The 25,230-nt window shown below is 51.4% G+C and overlaps 1 protein-coding gene across 14 annotated transcripts in view; it reads right to left on the bottom strand.

Annotated features, from left to right (window-relative positions):
* LOC144773261 (uncharacterized) overlaps positions 1–25,230 on the bottom strand; it is a 7,170,044-nt gene that overhangs the window by 3,761,819 nt on the left and 3,382,995 nt on the right. For 10 of the 14 annotated variants that reach the window (XM_078658159.1, XM_078658161.1, XM_078658167.1 and 7 more), the window contains one exon: positions 21,877–21,933. The exons of the other annotated variants lie outside the window; for them this stretch is intronic. In XM_078658159.1, the coding sequence (XP_078514285.1) occupies positions 21,877–21,933 (57 nt within the window). The remainder of the gene's footprint in view (positions 1–21,876; positions 21,934–25,230) is intronic. 14 annotated transcript variants of the gene reach the window in all.

The raw sequence follows: 25,230 nt of genomic DNA, 5'->3' as shown, positions 1-25,230 counted from the left end.
TACCATATGATATGGAACGACATCCTTGGAGGGTGCATCCGAAACCACAGGTAAACCCCATTCCGGAGAAAGCTCAAGACTGCTAGCAGAATGAAGATCCTCAAAATAATCATCATGCTCATGAAGTTCACCTTCCTCCATTTCAGATTCCACATACTCTTTTTCTTCAAATAGACGCTGGGCTCTACGCCTCGACCATTCCATACGGACCGACGTCGACGGATTCGGTAACGACTCCGACGGAGTCGGGGCCGGCGTCGACCGAGGAGCTGGAGTCAGAGAAACAGGAACCGGCGTCGAGCCTCGATCTGAATTCCGAGGTCGATCCGGAGTCGGCGAAGCCGTGCGCGGAGTCGATGACCTCGGCGGCGCTGAACCGATCCAAGGAGGGCATGGAGTCGGCATGAAGGGTAGAAAAGGCGCCGGTGCATAAGCTTGGGGGACACCCAAGTTGAAAGACAAAAGACCCATAGGACCCGCAGGTGCTCCAGTGGGGTACATTGCCCTCGCATACACTCCATACATAGCATTTAGGAAATGCGATGGATCTTGACCAGGACCAGGAAAGGAAGGGTAAGAACCCATTGGGTTTGCAGGAGGCTGAACTGGATTCGGCTCCCCTTGGTTCTTTAGGTTTTCCAGTTCATCCTCCAGAATCAGAGATTGAGGGACCTCCACGACGTCCTCATGCTCCGAAGACTGACCCGAAGCCGGATTCGGATCCAGTACCGGAACCGGTGTATGCTCTCGAGATCTTACCGGAGTGGTAGCATCAGCAGGAGATGGAGACACAAAGTCCTTGTGATGCTTTCAAGAAGACTTCTTCTTAGAGTCCGAAGAACTTGAATGATGGTGAGAACTATGCTTCTTCCTCCTATGTCTTTTCTTCGAGGAACCCGAAGCATGCCCAGAAGCCGATTTCGAAACCGACTCCGATCTGGCCCTCGACCTCGATCGCGACCTCAATGACTTCGATCTCGACCTCGATCGCGATTTCGATTTCGACTTCGGTCTCGATCTGGAGTGTCTTGATCTTGATCTCGAAGATCTATCGGCTTCTTTACCTTTTATCTTGGCCAATAAAAGTTTTGCTTCTCTTTCACGCAGAGCCTTCGGATTCATTTTTGAACAGGATCGACAGCCCTTGACGTCGTGATCCGATCCCAAACACCATAAACAATCCTCGTGTGGATCAGTAATTGACATCATTCTGGCACACGAGCTACACCGCTTAAATCCCGTTTTCTTCGACGACATCCTCGACGAAGAACAGAAACAGTAACAACAAAAAGAAACAAAGTCTCTATCTGTAACAATAGAAGATCCCTGAAACCGTTAGTATCGACGACGCGGAAAAAAGGGAACTGATGTCATCACGCCGACGTAGGCCTAATAAGGGGTCGGTGACGTCAGACGGAGTCGCGCGTGATGTTCCTGTGACGTCGTTCACGCCGGCGTGCTACAAAGAAAAATTCCGAACGTTGCTGGCGCAAGGGGGATATTCACAAGGTGAGGAATCCACAAGGCAGATGTATCTATCAGAAAGGCGGGCTACCGGGATGTGACGGGGTGGGGTTGCAAACTCCCGACGAGGGGGTTCGGACTACGGACTGGTGGTCAGCCTCCTCTATTTCACGTACCTCCGTTCCCTCTATGCAGCACCCTGACCGCCCCGAGGGAGAGGACTGGACCACCGGAGACCCGGAATACTGGTGGCCGACGAGGGAAGGAAACCTGCACTACGCCTTTAAGGGATGGGAACAGTCATCAGCAGCCCCGCCCCTATCGACGGGAAGCGTCGGACAGCGTTTCCCTGGAGAGGAGTGGAACCGAGGAGCGAGTGAGCAGTGACACCGAAGCCGAGGTGAACCTAGCGAGACCCGGAGAGGAGTTGGAGAAGCCAGGAGGCCATCGGAAACGCGAGCCGCCCCGCCACGCTCCCACGGGAGGAGTGTGGCTCCAACAGACCGCACCCGAGACCGAGACATCCTGGATCCTCCCCGGTCAGCGTCCTACGATCCGGCCGCTTTTGCCCGAGAGCGCATCACCAGCAGACAGAGAAAGACTTACACACAAATAAAGCCCTCTTTGAAAAGCTTATTCAAGTTCTCTGCCTCTGCTTCCGGGGAATCGTCCCTCAGGACCCCAACCAGAACAGCAGTAGCTGACCCTGTCCCCAAGCCCTCTCTCACCCCTCCACACGGGAATTAGCGTGCAGCAGCCCCAGGTGACACAGCGCGGCCCAACAGCAAGCCACCACGCCAAAGAGCGCCGCCCGTCCCCAAGCTCGGGCCCAGTGGTTGAGGGCACACAGACAGCTACCCAGGGGCAGCGCAGCCTCCCCGATCACCCTGAAGAGCAATCACCGAGCACCTGGGCGAGCCAGTCACACACCCATAGCACACGTAGTCCACCGCTAGGCCTGGCCCCGTTCTACCTTACACAGCGGGTAGGAGTACGTCCGGGGTGGTCACCTTGCCAGCGTCGGTCCGGAGCCCGTCGGCCTCGCAGCCTGTAATTCGTGCTGCAGCGACGATCCGATCCACAGCTCCCTCACAAGTCAGTCTGCGAGTCACGCTGGTATCGCCTCTGGCCTTTGCAGCGAGGTGCGAGGCGGGATGGCAAGGATATCTGGCGGATTTTTATTTCGGCCGGCAGAGCAGCGGTAAAGAGCAACCATTTTGCTTTGCGCGCTCTAGCGCTCCCTCCATATTAGCCTATTTGAGTTATGGTTGGCTGCATTTTTATATATGTATACATGTATGTTTTGAAGGGTCTCTGTACCTCTGTACCTAAACATACACATATATATGTATTTTTATATATGCTCCGGGGTCCCGCACTTGGGTGGGGATTATTTAGTGCTTATGACAATTGATGACTATCCCCTGGAAGAGAATCTTAACTCCCACACTGTTTACGGTGTGGAGGTATGAGTCCAACATGCTTGATACCAAACATGACAGGGTTCGTAAGAGCCGGTATAGAGATGGTCATCGCGGAATGATGCATGGTCACTCTATGTATCATAATGGCTGATGTACTTACACCCAGGGAGAATGGACTCCGACGGCTATAGGGGTGTTCTACTCATGCAGAGGTACCCTCACACATAGAATCGGGCACCCTGCCTTCAGGGTTGGAAGGCCTGGCTTAGGGGTGACGTATAGGTTTTAAGTACAGTGACCCTAGATATAGGGAAACCTATATCTGTCATAAGTGGTGCTAGCACCAGCTTACAGGCTGCAATGGCAAGCTTGTTGTCACAATTTGAGTGTTCTCTCATGGGTGGCATAATACATGTGCAGCCCATGGGAGATCCCTGGTGTACCTATGCCCTGGGTACCTCAGTACCATATACCTGGGACTTATAATGGTACACCTGAAGCCAATCTGGGATGTACCTAAGTACTCACCATAGTCAATTTAAAGGAAAAAGTAAAGAGACTGGGTTCCCAGTTAGCAGGATCCCAGTCAGACTAGTCAAAAACAGCAGAGCATGAGGCAGAAAGTGGGGGTAACCAAAAAAGCATATCCTACTTTCCTAACCCTACACTAAAATATCCAGATACTTCCCCCCTAACTTCAGTGACTTTTACTTTTTCTAAAAAAAAAAATGCTACAGAGACTTAACAAAGAGCCTAACAAGACTTTTAGAAATTTGGAAAAAAATTGTGAATTCAAAAAATGAGTCGTACTAAAGACAATTTTTGTATTCTTGTCATGTGATCAGAGGTTGACTCAGTTAGTCCAATAAATGGAAGGCTTTACAGCCTACCACTGATCCACCAATGTAGGAAGCTAGCTGCACAAGTTACTTACCTTCGGTAACAATATATCTGTAAGAAACATTAGTTAGCGTTAGATTCCTTAACTTAGAATATTCCCAGGCGTCAGACTGGATCTGGAAAGTTTTTGTCAGCAGTACCCCTGCGTGTCGGTAGGCGTCGTCTGCACTCCTTGTCCGTCATCGGCGTCGCGATCGCCGGGATGACATCGCTGGAGTAATTAGACACTGCCCTCGTGATGAAGTCAGTTCTGTACATAGCTTTCCGCGCCGGGAACGCAGAGCCATGTAAGAAACCGACACTGGTGCCATTAATTAGGGCCCTGAAAGGGATGTCCTTAACCCTAGATATCAGTTTGCAGAACGGGGAGGATGGGTGGGGCGGGAAGGAATCTAACACTAACTAATGTTTCTTACAGATATATCGATACCGAAGGTAAGCAACTTGTGTATCTGAAAGAAACATGTTAGTGTTAGATTCCTTACCTTAGAATAGATACCCCAGCAATACCAACCCCGGTGGTGGGTCTGCGAACCAAAATCACACCAGAAAGTCCTGGAGAACTGAACGGCCAAGGAAGCTGTCTCTCCGGACTTGGCTGTCCAGGCAGTAATGCTTGGCGAACGTGTGCCGCGAGGCCCAAGTAGCTGCCTGACAAATTTCCTGCAAAGGGACTCCCCGTCCCAAGGCAGTGGTAGCCGCTGTGGCCCAAGTGGAATGGGCACGCAGTCCTTCAGGACAATCTTTTTTAGCCAACGGATAACAGATCTTGATGCACAAAACGACCCACCAAGGGATGGTCTGTTTGTGCACCGCCCGTCCCTTCTTAGCGCCCACGCAGCCAACAAAAAGTTGGTCGTCCACCCGGAACTGTTGTGTGCGGTTTAGGTAAAAGGAAAGCGCACGTTTTGGGTCAAGACGGTGGAGCCTCTCTTCATCTTTCAAAGGATGCGGAGGGGGAAAGAAGGTGGGCAAGGTAATGGCCTGGCCGATGTGAAAGGCAGTAACCACCTTGGGTAGAAAAGAAGGATGAGTCCTCAGAACAAGCTTGTCCGGATGGACAGAGAGGAAAGGAGGCTTAGAAGAAAGAGCCTGGAGCTACCTCACTCTTCTGGCAGAGGTGATGGCCACCAGGAAAGCAGTCTTGAGAGTCAGAAGACGAAGAGGACAGTTATGAAGTGGCTCAAAGGGAGTACACATCGGATAGGTTAACACCAGATTCAAGTCCCACTGAGGCATTACAAAGGGAACAGGAGGAAACATGTGAGTAATGCCTTTCAAGAATCTATTTACAACAGGGAACTTGAAAAGAGAAGGCTGATCAGGAAGCCTCAAGAAGGCAGAAACAGCTGAAAGATATCCCTTGATGGTGCCCAGAGCAGAGCCCTACTGGGCCAGGGAAATAAGAAAGAGGAGAACCTCAGAAAGAGGGGCAGAAATGGGATCCACAGCCTTTGCTGTGCACCATGCCACAAATGTGTTCCACCTGCAGGCGTATAGCATTTTCGTGGAGGGACGCCTGGCTGCCAGAATGACATCCAAGACTTCAGGAGGCAAGTCAAATGGCATCAACTGTTGCCGCTCAATCTCCACGCATGTAGGTGGAGGCTGGACAGGTTTGGGTGGAGAACTGTCCCCTGTTGCTGCGAAAGAAGGTCCTCCTGAAGAGGCAATAAACCAAAGCACACAGCAGCAGACCAAGGTTTCGCACATCAACTTTGCCTGTTTCAAAATTATTTGGTGGTGCTGCTACTCTCACCATCCGCTGCCAAGGATGTATATCAGAGCAATAGAAAAAAGGAGCAGAGAGGCGCACTCAATGAAATTAGTAATGTGAGAAGTCCATTAAATATGCAGATCTTCTGTTTTCTTGGATATATTCTTTATTTTCATTCACATAAAATTACATCGTATATAGCCAGGAGTAGCTGTATAGTACCTGAGGGGATAAGTAGCTCTGTCATATGGCAGACACTAAATCTGTCCAATATGTCTGGATCTATTGGTTTGTTTTGACTGTATTTTAAATTTTGCTAGTTTTTCTTTTTGTAAGGATTACATCTTCCGACTTACTAGCTTGGACATGTTCCATTTTATATGTAATTTTAAGCATAAGATAAACCAAATACTTATGCATGTAAATTTCCTTTTTTCAGCCCTGACGAAATTCCCTAGGCACAATTGGGGATGAAACGCGTTGGCTGTGCCGTTTTTATGTGAATGAAAATAAAGAATATATCCAAGAAAACAGAAGATCTGCATATTTAATGGACTTCTCACATTACTAATTTCATTGAGTGCGCCTCTCTGCTCCTTTTTCCTCCTGAAGAGGCAGTCGAATCGGGGGATCCATTGACAGACTGAGTAGCTCGGGACACCAGTATCTTCGTGCCCAATCCGGAGCCACAAGGATGACTTTGGCCCGGTCACGCCTGACGTTCTTCAGCACTCTGTGCAGAAGTGGTATTGGCGGAAAGGCGTATAACAGACCACAACTCCACTCGCAACGAAAAGCGCCTCCGAGCGAGTGCCGCCTTGGATATTCCAATGCGCAGAACTGATGACATTGCGCGTTCTCTTTGGTGTTGAATAGATCTAACCAAGGCTCTCCCCACTGCTGAAAGAGACCTTGCACCAAGTCCGAGTTCAGATGCCACTCGTGATCTATCATGCACTGACGGCTGACTTCGTCCGCCCTGGCGTTCAGAGAACCTGCCAGGTGTTGAACCACCAGGGTGATGCCCTGATGTTCCAGCCATGTCCAGAGGTGCAGAACCTCCTGACAAAGGGTCCACAACCCCACCCCGCCCTGTTTGTTGCAATACCACATGGCGGTGGTGTTGTCTGTTGTTGGAAATGGGATCCCCGGCTGGCCAGGGCTTTCGCCAAAGTCAGTCAGAGACCACCACACCCAAGTCAGGGCAAGGGAGTTACACGCCAAGATAACCCCTACTCACCCTCTAGGTAACGTGGCGCGAGCAGCAAGGCTAAACTTGGAGGCGATGTAGGCTAAGTATTTGCGCACGCACCCCAGCAACAACAACCAAAGGCCCACCACAAAGGAAACTCCACACAAGGTTATATAAAAATAGCCTTTGTATTACACCAAAACACATTAGATAAAACACACACTTTACAATGTGCCAGAGGCACGGGCAGAATTTACAAGGGATATGTACAAGACAGGGCCATCTGGACCACTGTCAGGAATCAGAAGTAGCACTTTCAGAAATAGCACTTAGTACATAGAATATAGCACAAAATAGCACACCACCAGTAATTACTGGTAACCAGGACCTCACTAGCACCACCTGTACTAGGGAGAAAACAACCACCTATGTATCACAATACCTGTAGGGGTGTAAGAGGAAAACACATGATGCAATGCATAACATTCATTCAGAGGTGTAAAGGCACATGACGCATAAACAATACATTCAGAGGTGCAGCAATAACATTGCGCAAAACTTAGATCAGTCACCACCTGTGACAGTCCCTGTGTCCCAATGTCAGGGCCTAAACGTAGCAGTTGCCCACAAAGTGCTGGGCAACTGGTTCAGGGAAAGTTAGGGCAACGTTGGAGCCTCTCTGGGCTCAAGAACCACCACTGTGGCACTGTGGGGCCTCACTGGGCTCCAGACAAGAAATGGCGCCCTGAGCCTCTCTCAGGCTCTTCACAAGAAATGGGCACTCGAGCCTCTCAGGGCTCGCAAAGCAAAAGGCAGGCTGGAGCCTCTCAGGGCTCCAGCAACAAATGTGCAGCCTCGCTGGGCTGTGGGGTCCTTCTCTGGGGACCCAGGAACACTTAGGGCGCTCTGAGCCTCTCTGGCTCGCCAAACCACTGCGGCGCTTTGGAGCCTCTCGTTGCTCCAACACTAAGGTGCCCCCTGAGCCCTCAGGCTCAAAACAAAGAGATGCTCTCTTGAAGCCCTCGTGGCTTCACTCCGCACTGTAGCGCTATCTCGCGCTACGAGAAAGAGGGGGGGGGGGCGGACACCGACAATGTGTCCCGGCGCCCCTCCCTCCAGCACTGCCACACTCACCGGCTTCGCGCTGGGTTCCAGCGAAGGCGGGTCTCTCCCTCTGGTCCCGGGGCTCTCCTCTCCACTCGGGGAGCCTCGGGGATCCGGCCGGCAGCTTCTCTCTTCCCGGCTCGGTAATGGAGGCGGGACTTCCGGTCGGCCTCTCCTGGGCCGCGCTAGGATTGGACGGACTTCCAACCACTTCCGGGTCGCCGCGGGCAGCGCGGCGGCTCGCTTCTTAGGCAGGCAGGCGGGCTCCTATGATCCGAGGAGTGGGCTCCCTCGTGAATCAAAACAAAACGGGCAAAATAAAGCGGCAATGAGCGGGGTGGCACCCGCGGTGCCAAATCGCCACACGGGGCAATTAGATGCCGGGTGGGCACCGGCTGTGCACACCCAGCGCTAGCAGCGCTAGAAACGAAGGGTAGGCGCTCCCAAGCGCCTACAGGACAAAACACAGCGCCCACAGCGCTATGGCCAAAATCGAGCGCTTTCAAGCGCTAGGCAGGCGATTTCAGCGCTCCACAGCGCTAAGGGGCAGAAAGCAGCGCTCTCAGGCTGCAGGCAAGGAGTCCTCAGTGCTTCCCAGCACTGGAGGACAGGACAAGGCTCCAGCAGGGGCTGGAGGCAGGCAGGGGGGCAAGGCTGGGCCAGAGCCAGCACACTGGGTCTCCAGGCAGGGAGACACCCCAAGTGGCGGTCCTCCTGGCCCCAGCAGCAGCAACAGCCCCCTCTGGCAGGATCCAAAAGCAGAACAACTTCAGTGGGGACACAGCCCCATTTTTATACAGTGCATTCCTTTGTCTGAGGGTGCAGAGTGGGGGCGGAACCAGTCGCAGCTGGTTCTTGAGTACTCTGTTTACCTCAACCACCCTCTCTATTCACTGGCAGGGCTTGGGTCATTAGACACACCACAGGGGGGCGGAGCCAGCATTGTGTGGGGAAAACCCAGCCCATCCAGGACACAGGTACACTCCTCCCACACATTACTCATGCAGATCTCCCACTCACCACCGGGCAGACCCATCCAGACTTCCTGGAGCCTGGCATGCCAGCCAGCTCCAGCCAATCACACGCCAGCACCCTCACAGCACACGTACAGCCATGTCTAGAAATGGCGCTTCGCTACTAGACACATACATGCTGCATACACCATCTCGCAGCATTCACTCTCACGAGTTCACACATACCAGACTCAAGCCTGTACACCCCACGCATCAGGAACTACCAGGGACACATACATTCCCCATGCATTCCTATGGGCGGGCAGGCCTAGCTCAGCACATGCACTCAGAGTGCGCACGCACTTTCCACTGGGACACAGTGAAAGTGCGCAGAATCCAAAAATCACCATCTCCAGGTCACCATTTCAAGCAAAAAGTCTCGGGGTGAACCTGCCCTAAGGGCCAAAGTCCAACTTAACCCCCTTCCAGCCAAAACGCAGGGGAGACCAATCACCACCGTGATGGACTTCCCTGCTTGGGGCGATAGAACACGGACGCAGGCCCGCAACTGCAGGGACACCCTCCTGTTCTACGCCACGGTGAACCCATGGGATTCCCTCTAAACACACTGTCTGGACCAACTGGGCTTCCCCACTGGTACTCCCAAGTTGTCCGCGGCCAGGACCAGGCCCTGGGCCACCCAGGTGCCACTGGTCCATGCCAATTCGCAGAGCGGGGGGTAGTAACCCCTGGCAAATAGGAGCCATTCTCCACTCTTCCTGTCTGCAAGGCAGGACTAGACTGCCACTGGTTCTCCAGCCTAAGGCCTACAACCTCAGGCGGACCAGGAGTCTCAGGGAAGGCTCTCCTCCCCTTACCTCTTCTTCTAGGGTTCCTCCTCCTCCGGCGAGGGGTACACCTAGAACGCCATTCCAACCCAGGACTTATCCACTCAGGTTGCACCGGGGTCAGAGGTGGGCTCTCCCACCCTCTGCACCCCCTTCCAGAGGTCTGCCCTCTCCCACCTGGAGAAGTTCCTCTGGAAGAAGAACTGGTCAGGACACTGGTTACAGTCGTCCTACCCTTCAGGTCAGGCTGATCCTGAACCTGGCCTTCCAACCTCTGGTCTAAAACCTTCGGTGGAACAATTGCCTGGCACTCCAGGACTTCTGGGGACTCACACACAATCCCCCTGAGGCTGACACATGGCCCATGTGTCGTGTGACTGTCTGTCTGGCGCAGATCTCCCGCTCCCTGTCCACCTGACAGTGCGCGAAGATCCCCCAGACCAGAAGTGGTGTCACCATGGTCACTACACGGGAACCTAGCCCAACTGGGTAGTCCCTGACCCACTGGTCCAGCCACTGGGGAACTCCCCCAATCACTCCTCACTCTGGACTCCTGTACCCTCCCTACCGGAGCGGTACTGCCAGACTCTAGAACCACAGGAGCTCTGTTTACAGACACTCCAGGTCCTCTACTCACTAGGAGATCCTCCTCAAATGGGCTAACAGGACAGCCTGGGTCCCCAACCTGGTGTTCCCTCAAGAAACCACCCAGGTTCTGAGACAGGGCTTCGGGCCTCTGGGGGCTCTCAGCCACCCACTGACTCCTGCTCCACTGAGCCAGGCAGTCAGCCCCTACACCCTTCTCACTATACTGGGACCTAGCTGGGCTACACTGAGCCTCTTCCACCACGCTGGGCTGGAAGATCCCTGACCCACTACTTTCGGAGTCACTCACCAATGACTCTACAGAACCTCTGGCCCTTTCCCAGCGGTCTGCTTCCTCTGCCAGGTCACATGGTTCAGACAATCCACACCCTACTAGGTGTTGGCGCAACCCTGGTGAACAACAACTGAGCAACTGCTCTCTGAGAAACATATTGAACAATATGTCCCAATCACATTTCGTGGGCTCCCGTACCCAATCACACAGGGCTCCACAACAGTCATCCTCAAAGTCTACCCAAGACTGGTGAGACGGTTTCCTAAGGTTCCTAAACCTCAACCTATTCTCCTCCTCTGGGGAAACAGGAACCATACTCTGGGAACTGGGACTTTCTAGACTGAGATTTAAATAGCTGCCACCACTGGACCCAACCCTCCCTGGGGGATCCAGAAACTCAACACTGCGCGCAGGGGATAGTCTACCCTCCAGAGCTACTTCGCCTCTGGTGGAGGCCCTCTCAGCCTCCTCTATCCTTTCCTGCGCTAAGACCCTCTCGGTCTCTAGCTGTTGCTTCTTAACCTCCAGCTGTTGCTTTCTAATGCCCAGCTGTGCCATAGCCTGGGCATGCTCCAACCTGAGCCTCTCTAAAGCCAGCTGGTGCTCCCTTTCTCTCCTCCTATCTTCCAGCTCCTCTGGGGACAGGGAAAGGGATGAGGCGCTGCCTCCTAAACTGGACCCAGCAAGGGACTCCCTATCTATGGGGTCCTCACTCTCTGCTGGCGTCCCTGTGCTGTCATCTTCTTCCTCCTACTCAGACTCTTCAGGGCTCCCCTCTGACCCACCACCCTCATGGTGTGAGACCAGGGCCCTCTCCTCACTGTGCTCACGCTCCCAGTCCTCCTTCTGCCATTGGATTAGGTTACCCCTAAGTTGGGACTGGGTGTCTGACTCATTCACTGCAATGTCTCTCTCTTCGCAAAACTCTCTCAGTTCATGCAAAAACAGACCCCAGACATTAAAAGCAGACTCCATCTTGGCAAGATGATCACAGACACGTGCAACACAGGGGACTGAACAATCTGAAGTAAGAGGACACAATTCCAAAACTTCAACAATCTCCTTATCAAAGAGAACTCATACTCATGCGTCCAGGAAAACACACCATTCATCCACACACACCCTCCCCTCGGATCGGTAAGGCAGTTTCTACCACCCCTGACTTCTCAACCTGACCAAAAGCGACACAGGTACCAAACTCTGGAAGCAGGGCGGGGGACAAATGTACTGAACACAATCAAATGACACTCTTCAGGAGAAGAAAATAATGAAACTTCCAAAACAATACAATCCCCAAAAATGTGGTCATCTAAATGCAGAGTTTTGTGGTATGGCCAGTTACTACTAAGGTACAACGCAAACACAAATCCTTATCCCACCGCTTGCCGCCAATGTTGGAAATGGGATCCCCGGCTGGCCAGGGCTTTCGCCAAAGTCAGTCAGAGACCACCACACCCAAGTCAGGGCAAGGGAGTTACACGCCAAGATAACCCCTACTCACCCTCTAGGTAACGTGGCGCGAGCAGCAAGGCTAAACTTGGAGGCGATGTAGGCTAAGTATTTGCGCACGCACCCCAGCAACAACAACCAAAGGCCCACCACAAAGGAAACTCCACACAAGGTTATATAAAAATAGCCTTTGTATTACACCAAAACACATTAGATAAAACACACACTTTACAATGTGCCAGAGGCACGGGCAGAATTTACAAGGGATATGTACAAGACAGGGCCATCTGGACCACTGTCAGGAATCAGAAGTAGCACTTTCAGAAATAGCACTTAGTACATAGAATATAGCACAAAATAGCACACCACCAGTAATTACTGGTAACCAGGACCTCACTAGCACCACCTGTACTAGGGAGAAAACAACCACCTATGTATCACAATACCTGTAGGGGTGTAAGAGGAAAACACATGATGCAATGCATAACATTCATTCAGAGGTGTAAAGGCACATGACGCATAAACAATACATTCAGAGGTGCAGCAATAACATTGCGCAAAACTTAGATCAGTCACCACCTGTGACAGTCCCTGTGTCCCAATGTCAGGGCCTAAACGTAGCAGTTGCCCACAAAGTGCTGGGCAACTGGTTCAGGGAAAGTTAGGGCAACGTTGGAGCCTCTCTGGGCTCAAGAACCACCACTGTGGCACTGTGGGGCCTCACTGGGCTCCAGACAAGAAATGGCGCCCTGAGCCTCTCTCAGGCTCTTCACAAGAAATGGGCACTCGAGCCTCTCAGGGCTCGCAAAGCAAAAGGCAGGCTGGAGCCTCTCAGGGCTCCAGCAACAAAGGTGCAGCCTCGCTGGGCTGTGGGGTCCTTCTCTGGGGACCCAGGAACACTTAGGGCGCTCTGAGCCTCTCTGGCTCGCCAAACCACTGCGGCGCTTTGGAGCCTCTCGTTGCTCCAACACTAAGGTGCCCCCTGAGCCCTCAGGCTCAAAACAAAGAGATGCTCTCTTGAAGCCCTCGTGGCTTCACTCCGCACTGTAGCGCTATCTCGCGCTACGAGAAAGAGGGGGGGGGGGCGGACACCGACAATGTGTCCCGGCGCCCCTCCCTCCAGCACTGCCACACTCACCGGCTTCGCGCTGGGTTCCAGCGAAGGCGGGTCTCTCCCTCTGGTCCCGGGGCTCTCCTCTCCACTCGGGGAGCCTCGGGGATCCGGCCGGCAGCTTCTCTCTTCCCGGCTCGGTAATGGAGGCGGGACTTCCGGTCGGCCTCTCCTGGGCCGCGCTAGGATTGGACGGACTTCCAACCACTTCCGGGTCGCCGCGGGCAGCGCGGCGGCTCGCTTCTTAGGCAGGCAGGCGGGCTCCTATGATCCGAGGAGTGGGCTCCCTCGTGAATCAAAACAAAACGGGCAAAATAAAGCGGCAATGAGCGGGGTGGCACCCGCGCCGCCAAATCGCCACACGGGGCAATTAGATGCCGGGTGGGCACCGGCTGGGCACACCCAGCGCTAGCAGCGCTAGAAACGAAGGGTAGGCGCTCCCAAGCGCCTACAGGACAAAACACAGCGCCCACAGCGCTATGGCCAAAATTGAGCGCTTTCAAGCGCTAGGCAGGCGATTTCAGCGCTCCACAGCGCTAAGGGGCAGAAAGCAGCGCTCTCAGGCTGCAGGCAAGGAGTCCTCAGTGCTTCCCAGCACTGGAGGACAGGACAAGGCTCCAGCAGGGGCTGGAGGCAGGCAGGGGGGCAAGGCTGGGCCAGAGCCAGCACACTGGGTCTCCAGGCAGGGAGACACCCCAAGTGGCGGTCCTCCTGGCCCCAGCAGCAGCAACAGCCCCCTCTGGCAGGATCCAAAAGCAGAACAACTTCAGTGGGGACACAGCCCCATTTTTATACAGTGCATTCCTTTGTCTGAGGGTGCAGAGTGGGGGCGGAACCAGTCGCAGCTGGTTCTTGAGTACTCTGTTTACCTCAACCACCCTCTCTATTCACTGGCAGGGCTTGGGTCATTAGACACACCACAGGGGGGCGGAGCCAGCATTGTGTGGGGAAAACCCAGCCCATCCAGGACACAGGTACACTCCTCCCACACATTACTCATGCAGATCTCCCACTCACCACCGGGCAGACCCATCCAGACTTCCTGGAGCCTGGCATGCCAGCCAGCTCCAGCCAATCACACGCCAGCACCCTCACAGCACACGTACAGCCATGTCTAGAAATGGCGCTTCGCTACTAGACACATACATGCTGCATACACCATCTCGCAGCATTCACTCTCACGAGTTCACACATACCAGACTCAAGCCTGTACACCCCACGCATCAGGAACTACCAGGGACACATACATTCCCCATGCATTCCTATGGGCGGGCAGGCCTAGCTCAGCACATGCACTCAGAGTGCGCACGCACTTTCCACTGGGACACAGTGAAAGTGCGCAGAATCCAAAAATCACCATCTCCAGGTCACCATTTCAAGCAAAAAGTCTCGGGGTGAACCTGCCCTAAGGGCCAAAGTCCAACATCTGTGAACACCTGCACTACACATCCACGGACAGAGGGAAGGAATGCCTTCAGTGGAAGTCGGATCAGCCGTAGATCCAGAAGGTTGATATGGAGTCGGGACTCCGCCAGAGACCAGAGGCCTTTGATCTCTGCCTCTCCCATGTGGCCCCCATCCCAGGAGGGACGCATCCTTCATCACCGTGTGCTCCGGTTGGGGTAGGGAGAGGGATCTGCCACTGACCCAATCGCATTCCGTGAGCCACCACGGCAACTGTCTTGCAGTGCCCTCCGAGATCAGGACATCGTCGGACAGGTGGCCCTGATGTTGTGCCCACTGGAACTTCAGGTCCCACTGCAGAGCCCGCATTCGCCACCTGGAGTGATGTACCAGCAGGATGCAGGAGGCCATTAGACCCAGCAGCTGTAGGGCCATCCTGACCAAAACTCGGGATAAAGGCTGAAAGATCGGAATCAGAGCCTGAAAATCCCAAATCCGCTGCTCAGAAGATTAAACCCGAAACTGCGCCTAGTTCAGAACCGCTCCGATGAAGAGGAGCTTCTGGGAGGGACTCAGGAGTGACTTTGGCACGTTGATGGTGAACCCCAGCGAATGCAGGAGGTCGGCCATAGTCTGGAAGTGGCAAACGACTGTTTGGGGCAAGCCCGCCTTCAACAACCAGTCATCGAGATAGGGGAAGACTAGATACCCTAATCTGCGCACATGAGCTGCGGCCATCACTTTCGTGAACACCCGAGGGGCACTGGTGAGGCTGAAGGGGAGCACGGTAAACTGAAAGTGCTTGTGGCCTACCATGAACCGCAGGTAACGTCGGTGGACCGGCAGGACCGGAATGTGGAAATAAGCGTCCTGCAATTCCAATGCTACTATCCAGTCTCCAGGGTCTAGGGCAGCCAAAACCTGAGCTAATATCAGAAACTTGAACTTCTCCTTCCGGAAGAAGACATTGACGCTCCTGAGGTCCAAGATAGGGCGTAGGCCCCCTTTGCCCTTTTTGTGAACCAGAAAGTAGTGGGAGTAACAACCCCGTCCTACTTCAGGGCCAGGAACACGCTCAATGGCCCCCTTGGCGAAGAGGGCCGTAACTTCCTCCTGCAGAAGTTGCAAGTGATCCTCGAAATGCGGTGGTACTGCGGTGGTATGGCTGGAGGGGTCGCCTCAAGGAGAAGCGTGGCTCAGTGGTTAGAGGCGGCAGACCCGGAAGCTGAGATCGACTGTGGACCAGGGTTCGATTCCCCGCCACGGCGGGTCTCGGGCTCAAAAATTCCACAGACTCGACAATTCTCGCTCTGGTGCCTACTCAACTCACGGGGTCACACTCTGCAACTCTGGGCAATAGCTTGCTTAATCTCCACTACGGCCCCTCGCGGCGGGATGCCTGGCTTTCACCTTGTGGACACCCTGCCGGGGTTTCTCACAGGGGAATACCAGGACGGGTTCCCTAAGCAAGCGCCGGGACGCTGACGGGCAGCTGTGCGCTTTACAAGTCCAGCACATTTACATTTACATTCAAAGGGGACGATTTGCAGCACCCACCTCTCCGAAGTGATGGTACGGGCCTGAAAGCTCAGACTAGGAAGGCTTTGAGGCAGATGCTGCGGGAGCGGATGTGGACCGGCTCTCTGTCCCCCTGCTCCGCCCTGGCGGAATGCACATCCACGACCGTGAAGAGGTTGGTTCTGTGGCCGGTGGCTGGACAAACGTGTGGGGGTGCCCCTTCTATGGCCACAAAAGGAGCGAAAAGCAGAAGTTTGCTGCTGCTGGGCCGACAGGCCAAAGGACTTGGCCGTAGCCCTGGAGTCCTTAAAGTGCTCCAGCACGCTATCTGCCTTGTCGCCAAAGAGGCGAGGGCCATCAAAGCGCATGTCCATGAGAGTGCTCTGGACACCCCCTAAAGAGTTTGTGGACCTCAGCCAGGCGTGATGACGAATCTCCACTGTTGTTGCAATCGCTCTGCCCAGCAAGTCTGTGGTGTCAAGTCCACATTGAATAGAATACCGTGCTGCAACCGGCCCCTCAGAAAGAGCCAGGGCGAGCCGTGTCCTGGCCTCCTCCGGATACTGGGGCAGTACGCCCGCCACCGTATCCCACAGAGAGTGGGTGTAACGGTCCAAAAGGCATGCAGTATTAATGGACAGCAACCCTAGGGCTGATGGAGAAAACAGTTTCTTGCCTATCTGTTCTAGCCTTTTGGATTCCTGGCCTGGGGGTGCGGTCGGGAAGGCGGTCTGGGACGTGGAGGCCTGGATCATCAGACTCTCCAGCGTGGGTGGACAGAAAGCAGGGTTCGCCCGGAGCAGGGCGGTGGCGTCGGGCCACGTTCCGATCCACAGGAGGGACTTTGGTGGGCTTGGACCAAGTGCCCATCAGAACGTCGGTGAGGGCCTCATTAAACTGCAGCAGAGGCTCTGAAGAGCTTACTGGTGGTTGAAGCACCTCGGTGAGAAGGCCGCTGCAGGGAGCTCAAGGCCCAAGGCCTTGTCCGCCTTGCGCAGCACCACAGCATAAGGGACTTCCGCCTCCGTAGCCATGGAAAGAGGAGAGATAAAACGAGTGTCAGGTGAAGTTTCTAGACTACTGGCCTCCCCTAGCTCATCTGCCCAGTCCTGACTTAACTGGCACTGCTGTGCCAGGGGGTCTTCAGTCCCCTCCCAGTCCTCCCCTTCATCCGTGTCCTGATAAACAGGCAGAAATGACGGAGCCGGGGCATGGCTGAATAACTCACCAGTCGGCGTAAGAGACGACGCCGAGCCCGGGCCGGGGCTGAAACCGGGGCCGGCGCCGCCTGAGGACGGCGTCGGAGGTGGCTCTGATGGGGTCAGCGCCGGCGAAGGAGTCGTGAGGTCAACCCGCGTCGACCGGGATCTAGGCCTGGATTCCACAGGGTCCTACGGGCCATAGCCACCAGCAACACAGGGCTAGGACCCCAAGTCAGACCTGCGGGGCCTGAGGGCGCGCTGGCAGGTCTCGATGGTGGAAAGAGATTCTTCATGGCCATGGGGAAGTTTCAAATCAGCACCACCTGAACTCTCAGTCGAGTCGCGCAACCAGCGAGGGGAGGTTAAAGAATGATGGCCTCTCTTCGACTTCTTTTTGCCTCGACTTACCTGAGTGCAAAGACTTGGAACCCGACGAGGGGTGATGACTGCGACTCCGCGACCGGTCCCTCGACTTTCCCTTCGACTGGGACCTCGAGCAGCGCGGAGCCGACTGCCGGAGCTCGAGTAGCTTATGGGAACGCCCCGCCTAGCCTTTGACATCAAGGCCCGGCAGTCGGGGCACGACTTGTCATCGTGGTCGGACCCCAAACAGTAGAGACACCGGCGCTGGGGGTCGGTAACCGACATCAGTCGGTGACAGGCGTCACTCGGCTTGAACCCGGGCATCGCTACCAGCACCAGGAGTTGAGTCGACTCAAAAAAGATAGACAAAAATGTCCGAAAAAGGTAGTCTAAAAATGACTACGGGTACATTCCTCCCGGATCTGCGCTTGCTGGCGCGGAAAAAAGAAGAACTGACATCAGTGCGGGAGGGTGGCGTCTAAGTACTCCAGCGTCGTCATCCCAGCGATCATGACGCTGACGATGGATGCCGAGCCGCAGACGGCGCCTACCGACGCACAGGGGTACTGCTGACAAAAACTTTCTGGATCCAGTCTGACGCCTGGGGATACTCTAAGGTAAGGAATCTAACACTAACGTGTTTCTTTCAGTTCTAAGGTATAGTGTGCACAGAGTCCAAGGAGTCCCTAGAGGTATAGCAAAGGCTAACTTAGGTAAGTACTACCAGCTCTTTTTGCAGTAGTGTGGGCGAGCAGTTAGGCATATCCAGAGGATGCGTTAGGCAATCTTTTTATTCACTCAATAAAGGACTGATTACACACACTCAGAGATAGAATCCAGACCAAGTATGTAGGTATAAAAAAGGTATGCTTATGTTTTATTTTACAACCAAGTAGGACTTGGCACAGGTAAGTAAAATATACTCTCAAATGCAAGACTTTTCAAGGAAATGCAGTTGTGGTTGAGTTTGCAATTGTTACAGGTTTGTATCCATTTTAAAATGCAGATAGAATTATACAGTAAGTACTTTCTGATTTCTTTTCAGTTACTTTTGGTGCGGGGGTGGTATGACTAGATACCACACCCTAGGATCTCACAATACAAGGTAATTGCAACTTTTTATACTTTGCGATTGAGTTCTCTTTTCTCCATACAACAACAGTTCAACACTTAAAATATTCCTAACATAGATTCCTAGGGGATAAAAGTGTTAGGGGTTCCCAGGCAAGTACTTGACTTAGGAGTGAGAGTTCTGGAGATTAGGACCAATATTCCCCAAGGTCTAAATGGGCACTCGAGTTGCACCGGCAGCGGCACTGGGGCAGCCAGGTGCAGAGTGCAGGGGCACAATGTTAGCCAATAGGGCTAAGGGATCCTTCGGTTAGAGACTGCTGACAAGCAGACCACTCGGGTGTGGGAGCAAACTTCCTAGGCTTAAGGTCAGAACTTTAGGGGCCAACAACCAGCACAGGAGATGCACCACCAGATTTTGTAAAGTTGCTGCAGGCAGGGACAGGGGGACTTCCTGAAGGCGACCACCAACTGGAGAGGTAAGTTGTGATCTTGACGGATGCCCGGACACCCTCAGTTGGGCCACTCAAGGCTGTGGTGAATCGGGTGCAGGGATGGCTTCTGGCATCAGGTTTTCTTAATAGCTCCGGTCGCAAGGACACTTCAGGTTGAGGCCGCAGATGTTGTCTTGAAGCTTGAGAGAGGTCTGGGATAACCAGATCCCAAGTCAGGATCACGGGGGAGACCTCCTTGTGGTGATGGGCCACTCGAACTTGGGCCGTGGGTGTTAGGTGCAGAGTGGTGCAGAATACTGGAGTTGCCGGAATCTGGATTCTGTGGGTGAGTCTTTGCTTGAGCAAATCCAGTGGTCACGGGAGACAGTCTGTAGGAGGACTGCAGGGCAAGTCCTTCGGGCTCTGGGGGTTTGCTGGCTGCTGGACTCGCTGGGATGCTTGCTGTAGGCAGGTCGTAGACAGGACAGGCAGGTAGACGTAGGGCCAGAGCAGTTGGTGTCCTCTTTTTCTTCCTGGGTCAGCATGGCTCTTAAGTTCTTCTTCTTTCTTCCTTGAATCTGAGAAGGCAAGGTTCAGGGTTGCTCCTAAATACTAGATTTAGGGGCATTAAAGGGGTGTGTGGGTCGGGACCAATGGGTCCCTTCCTTAGGGTGTATATACCCCCTATTATGCCATCCTCCAGTGGGAGGGGGCAGGAGCCTCTCCCTAATTGGCCGAGTCCACTCATTTTCAAGATGGAGGCGACTGAGATGTGTGCTTCACCTCACCTCCCCCACCAAGGGGTGGTGTTGGCAAAGATGGGCACACCTCTCTTCCTAGCTTGGTTTTCCAGTTGATTCTCCCACCCAAAAAAGAGGCCAGAACTGGTGGGAGCCGGTTGCTAGGGGCAGCAAAAGGCAAGGACAGCTTCCAAATGCGGCAGGCCTTTGAACCTCCCTCTTTCATGGGGGAGGAGGCATTACACCTCTGCCCAGGATGTGCTTTGTTTCTAAACCCAGAGAGCGGAGGCTCTCTACCCAGGGGTACAGAAACCTGTCTGGTGGTGGCAAATGGTGGGCCATTCAGGAACCACACCAGGGCTGATCGATTTTCAGGGAGCATCGCTAAGATGCCTTCTCAGTGCATTTCACATTAAATCCAATACTGGCATCAGTGTAGGTCTAGTGTGGTGAGAAGTTTGCTACCAAATGACCCAGTTTTTAGTAAAGCTATTATGGAGCTGTAGAATTCATAACGACCAACTTCCAGACCATGTAATCTTTATGGCTTTACTAAACTTACAATGTCTAAGAATGGGCTTAGACACAGCAGTGGTACAGGACTCCCACCACTGTCCCATCACCTTAGAGCTAGCGCACCCTACTAAAGTGGTTACTTATCTAGGCCTCAGGCAGTGGGTTGCAGGCATGGCACACAGGGATCTGTGCCATGTCAACTCTTCACTTTTCCCTGCATCAAAACACTCAGCCTGCAATGGCAGTGTATGAAAGTTAAGGTACAGGACCTCTAAGGGCTGCACAAAATGTGCTGCAGGCCTTAGAGGCAATCCTTGGTGACAGTGTCCTGGGTACCCATGGTAACTTTTACAAGGGGCTTACCCATGCCAAAGGTGTGCCAAATGTGGGTACAAAAGTACAGCCTTGGGAAAGAACAAAGGCCCTGGGAACCTGATTGCCAGAGACCCAGGGAACATAAGTTCAGGTTGCATCAGATGTCAGGTTAAAAAGTGAGGGGTAACCATGCATAAAGGGGTACTTTTCTACACCACTGTATTACTGATTCGCATGTCAAAAACAAACTGATAAACTGCCACTACACTATACTTCTTATCTTACTTCAAAAAGAAGTAGAAAACGATTGTGAAGGATGTTTTTAAAAGATGACTTTGCTTTTTGCTTGAGTGATTTTTAAGGTTGTGACCCTTTTCTCATTCTAAATTATAAAGTAATTTTATAAAGATTAGCAATATAGCCCGTTTTTAACGCTGCAAAAATGTAACATGTCTGTCACATATGTTTCAAGGCTTTTCCAAAGTAAGGCGAAGTGGATGTGACTTTGAAAGTACTGTTCCTGGGTCACCGCAAGTGGGTGGGACTATTCAATGCTCATGATTCGCAATGGAGATCCCATGAGAAAGAATGAGAGTTAGTGAGTGAATAAGGGCCCTATTCACAGAACTAACTTTAGACTAAATCCTAAACGTACTACTTTTGATATTCACAGAAGGCATTTAGTAGTAGTAAAGTTAGGATTTTGTCTTAAGTCTTTCTTAAGTCTGTCTTAAGTCTGTCTTAAGTCTGTCCATAGTCTGTCCTAAGTCTGTCTTAAGTCTGTCTTAAGTCTGTGCTAAGCTTGTCTTAAGTTTGTCTTAAGACTGTCTTAAGTCTGTATTAAGTCTGTCTTAAGTCTGTCTTAAGTCAAACGTAAGACAACATCCTAACTTTACTACTACTAAGTGCCTTCTGTGAATACAAAAAGTAGTAGGACAGACTTAAGACAGACTTAAGACAAAATCCTAACTTTACTACTACTAAATGCCTTCTGTGAATACCAAAAGAAGTAAGTTTAGGATTTTGTCTTAAGTTAGTTCTGTGAATCGGGCCCAATGACAGCAAGTTAGAGTTCAGTGAGTGACTGAGCCTCTATCGGAAACAAAGATATGAGCGCACACTGATGAACATTTCTCATACAGTTTATAACTTGGGGTGTTGCTCTTGTTCAAAGGAGCCCAATGTTGAACACATTTTACAAACTTTAGCATGTAGAGGGTTTCATGCATTCTATAAGCTGAGCTAATGAAATAGTAACATGAGAGACTTGCCTCTTCTGCTGATGACTTCTCAAGACCTTGATCAATTGATTTTTGTGCTTGCGGTCCCTAAAAAAGGCAGATAATGAAACGGATGAACATGGGAAAAACAGTCATACTAAAGATTTTACAAATCCAAGTAATGAAAAAAATAAAATATTATGCAACTGTTGCATAGTGTGTTTGCAAATGTGTCCATTACTTTATTTCATGTACTATTACACAGCTTTTTTATGTGTTCACAAGATACACATGTGTTCTTATGTAGGAGATGTGTGCAAGTCAGACCCAAATCATGATAGTTAGCAAGAAAGAAAGAAATCACTTGGAATACCTTGTTCTCCATCGTGGGACCCTTGATTGAAGACATAAATATTTGATTAGTTTAAAAACATAATTTAAGAAATGAATCTTATATTTAAAAATGCTAATTGATGCAGCAGCCTATCCAAACCTGATCAAAATCGAAAGCTGGGACAAGATAGGTAGCAGGTCTGTGGTGGCAAACTAAGACACTGCTCCTACAAGGAAACTAACAAGTTCAATATCCAGTGGAATTCCAATACTACCTCTGGGAAAAAAGGATTAGTTCTCTTCACTACCATCTATGCGTGAAACACTGCCAAAGGCTGTCTAACAGCTGAGAGGGTTTCAATTTCACTAACCTATAGGGCTGTGGTGATTGCTATTAGACAATGGGGCATATTACCAAGGGCCTTACCGCCGCTTTAGCTGGAATTTTTCCCGCTAAAGAGGCGATAATGTAATCGCCCTATTACCTAGCTGTCGCTAACACCAGTTAGCGACAGCTAATAGGCGATAGCGGGCATTTAGGGGCCCACTTTGCATGTCAGCGATAATTATCGCTAATGACATGCAAAGTGGGCGTGCCAAGATGTTAGCGACTGAAAACAGTCGCTAACATTGCTATCCCCTATTACCAACTTTTGGAAATAATCGCGCTAAGCGCGATTATCTCCAAAAGCTAACGCCTGCCCAGAGCAGTTCTTAGCCATGTTATCCAATGGTAGGTGGATAACATGGCTAAGAGCATTTGCTCGCTAATGCATGAATATTGCTGACTTTTCAGCGATATTCATGCATTTCGGCCGATTTTTATCGCTTAGGAGATAAACCTTGATAATATCAAGGCTCCTAAGCGATAAAAATCATCGGAGCACGGCGTTATGATTTTGCCCGCTAACCAAGCTTAGCGATAATTATCGCTATAGCTTGGTAATATGCCCCAATGAGTCTTCCAAGAAAGATGCTGTAAAGAAGCATTGTAAATACGTTAAAGGTTTGGACCGCTTCATTTTGATAAAAGCACATTGAGCTCAAAAGAAGGAGGTGGTGTCCTCACAGGAGGAAAGACTTCTAAATATCTTTAATGACAGGAAGTTTTAAAAAATGATGCCTGGTGAACAAGTTACTTAGTTTTGATAACGCCTTATCTAGTATAGAGTCTATCTAGGCGCAGGCTCCTTACCGTATAATATTATCAAGGCTGCAGACTGGATCAAAAATATCTTGAGCAGTACCTCTGCATGCTAGTAGGTGGCATAGTAAGGCTGTGCATTGCTGTTCTCCTTGCTGAAAGTTGCATGCACGGTGCATATATAGGCGCCACCACAAAGCACTGACATCTGTTATTTTTCGTGACAGTTCCGTGCTAGAAGCACAGAGCGAATACAGAATTCTGATAGATCAGTCTGCAGACACTGAGAGCTTACAAGGGTCAATTTATGCAGACAAATATGTTTGCAAAAAGGGAGGATGAGAGGTATGGTAAGAAATCTGCAGCTAGATAGAATCTCTACCAGAAAAGGTATTACCAAAGGTAGACTTCTATCACCAGATTCTTTACCTTAGAATAGATATTCAAGCAATAGCTCCCCGGAGTTGGGTTTGTGAACAGATTTAGCCCAGGAAGTCCTGGAGGACAAAACTGGCTGAATGCCCATCACGATGAGGCTGACTGTCCAGGCAGGAGTATTTGGTAAACTTCTGGTCTAATACATTTATTGAGAGACCCCTGGGCAGGGCCCACAACATGATCTTCTGTGACTCCAGTGACAGAGTTCTTCATATTGAGCCCACTTGCTTGTCTACATAATGCATGGCCGGTGTAGTGCAGTTTGAATCAGAATCTTGCTTGTCATCAGAGACAATAGGAAAGCATTGAGAGCTTGATGGGCTGCCCGGAGTTGCAGGTATTGATATGATGAGAGCTCTCCTTCTCTGATACACTACCCATCCGTGAGCTCCTCACCTTGAAAGGAAAGCATTTTCAGATCATATCATATCATATTTCAACACACTAAGACCCACATATATCAAGCATTTTTCCAGTCGCAAAAGGGCCAATTCACAGAATCAGACCTTTTGCGGAAAAATGCATTTTGGTGTGTCATTTCCAAATTGCGATTTGATAACATGTTACCGAATCACAGTTTGGAATTACAAATACATACCGATTTGGTATTAGGAAGGAGCATATTAATTGCATCCCTTCCTAACTCTGAATCGCAGAGGTATGTAAGAATGCTTTGCGATCGAAATCCGTTCGCATTTTGCCACCTACTTCAATTTAGTGGTAAATCATTCTCAAATGGGTATGAGGTACTGGGTTTTTAAGAACCGGCACAGAACCGGTAACCCAGCGGTGTCAGGGAATCAATACCCAGAGACCTCGGGTTCTTCCTGATTCAGACCTACAGAAACTCAGAGTCTTCCCGGTGAAGTCAAAGATTAGTTTATTGGCTGCAACCAAGGTAACAGGGTCCTAGAAGTACAATACGGGTATATTCTCAGGAGACTGCACACTTTCACGAAGTCAGGCTTCTCTCTTTATACATGATTTTCGGCCTTGGGCAAAACATTCTTTGAATTCGTGGTATTTCATTTATAGTTACTGGTTACAAAAGAAAAGCAGAGTCATGATGACATGTACATATTTCACGTCGTGCTGCCCATAACAAATCATCCGGCAAGGCCCAACATTTCATCAGATATCGCTGGACCCCCAATAAAAACGGTCACCTCCCCATCATAAAGTAAGTGAAGCAAAGGAATGGAGGAAAGATGTGAGCGAGATATGGCAGGTGTGCGCGCTGAAATGGTTTTATGGCTGGTTGAGCCTAGATGCTATCTTGCTCGGCCACTGGGAGGGAACTGACCTAACGAGTTCGGCCTGGGGCAATGGTTCTAACTTGTACTGAGGTCAGGGAGAAGTCGATTAAGGAGTATGTGTCCTTGTGGAATCAAATTCAACTGGATTAAGGCCTATGTAGAGGGCAACATGTAAATGGGAGCCAAAGGTTCAGAATGTAAATGACGATTTCGAGGTGAAATCGTCACTCGAAC

This window comes from Lissotriton helveticus, chromosome 8 (genome assembly GCF_964261635.1).
Source record: "Lissotriton helveticus chromosome 8, aLisHel1.1, whole genome shotgun sequence".
NCBI classification, from domain to species: Eukaryota; Metazoa; Chordata; class Amphibia; order Caudata; family Salamandridae; genus Lissotriton; species Lissotriton helveticus.
Note: the sequence above shows the minus strand (reverse complement) of the source record. Positions and strands in the feature narration are given on the sequence as shown.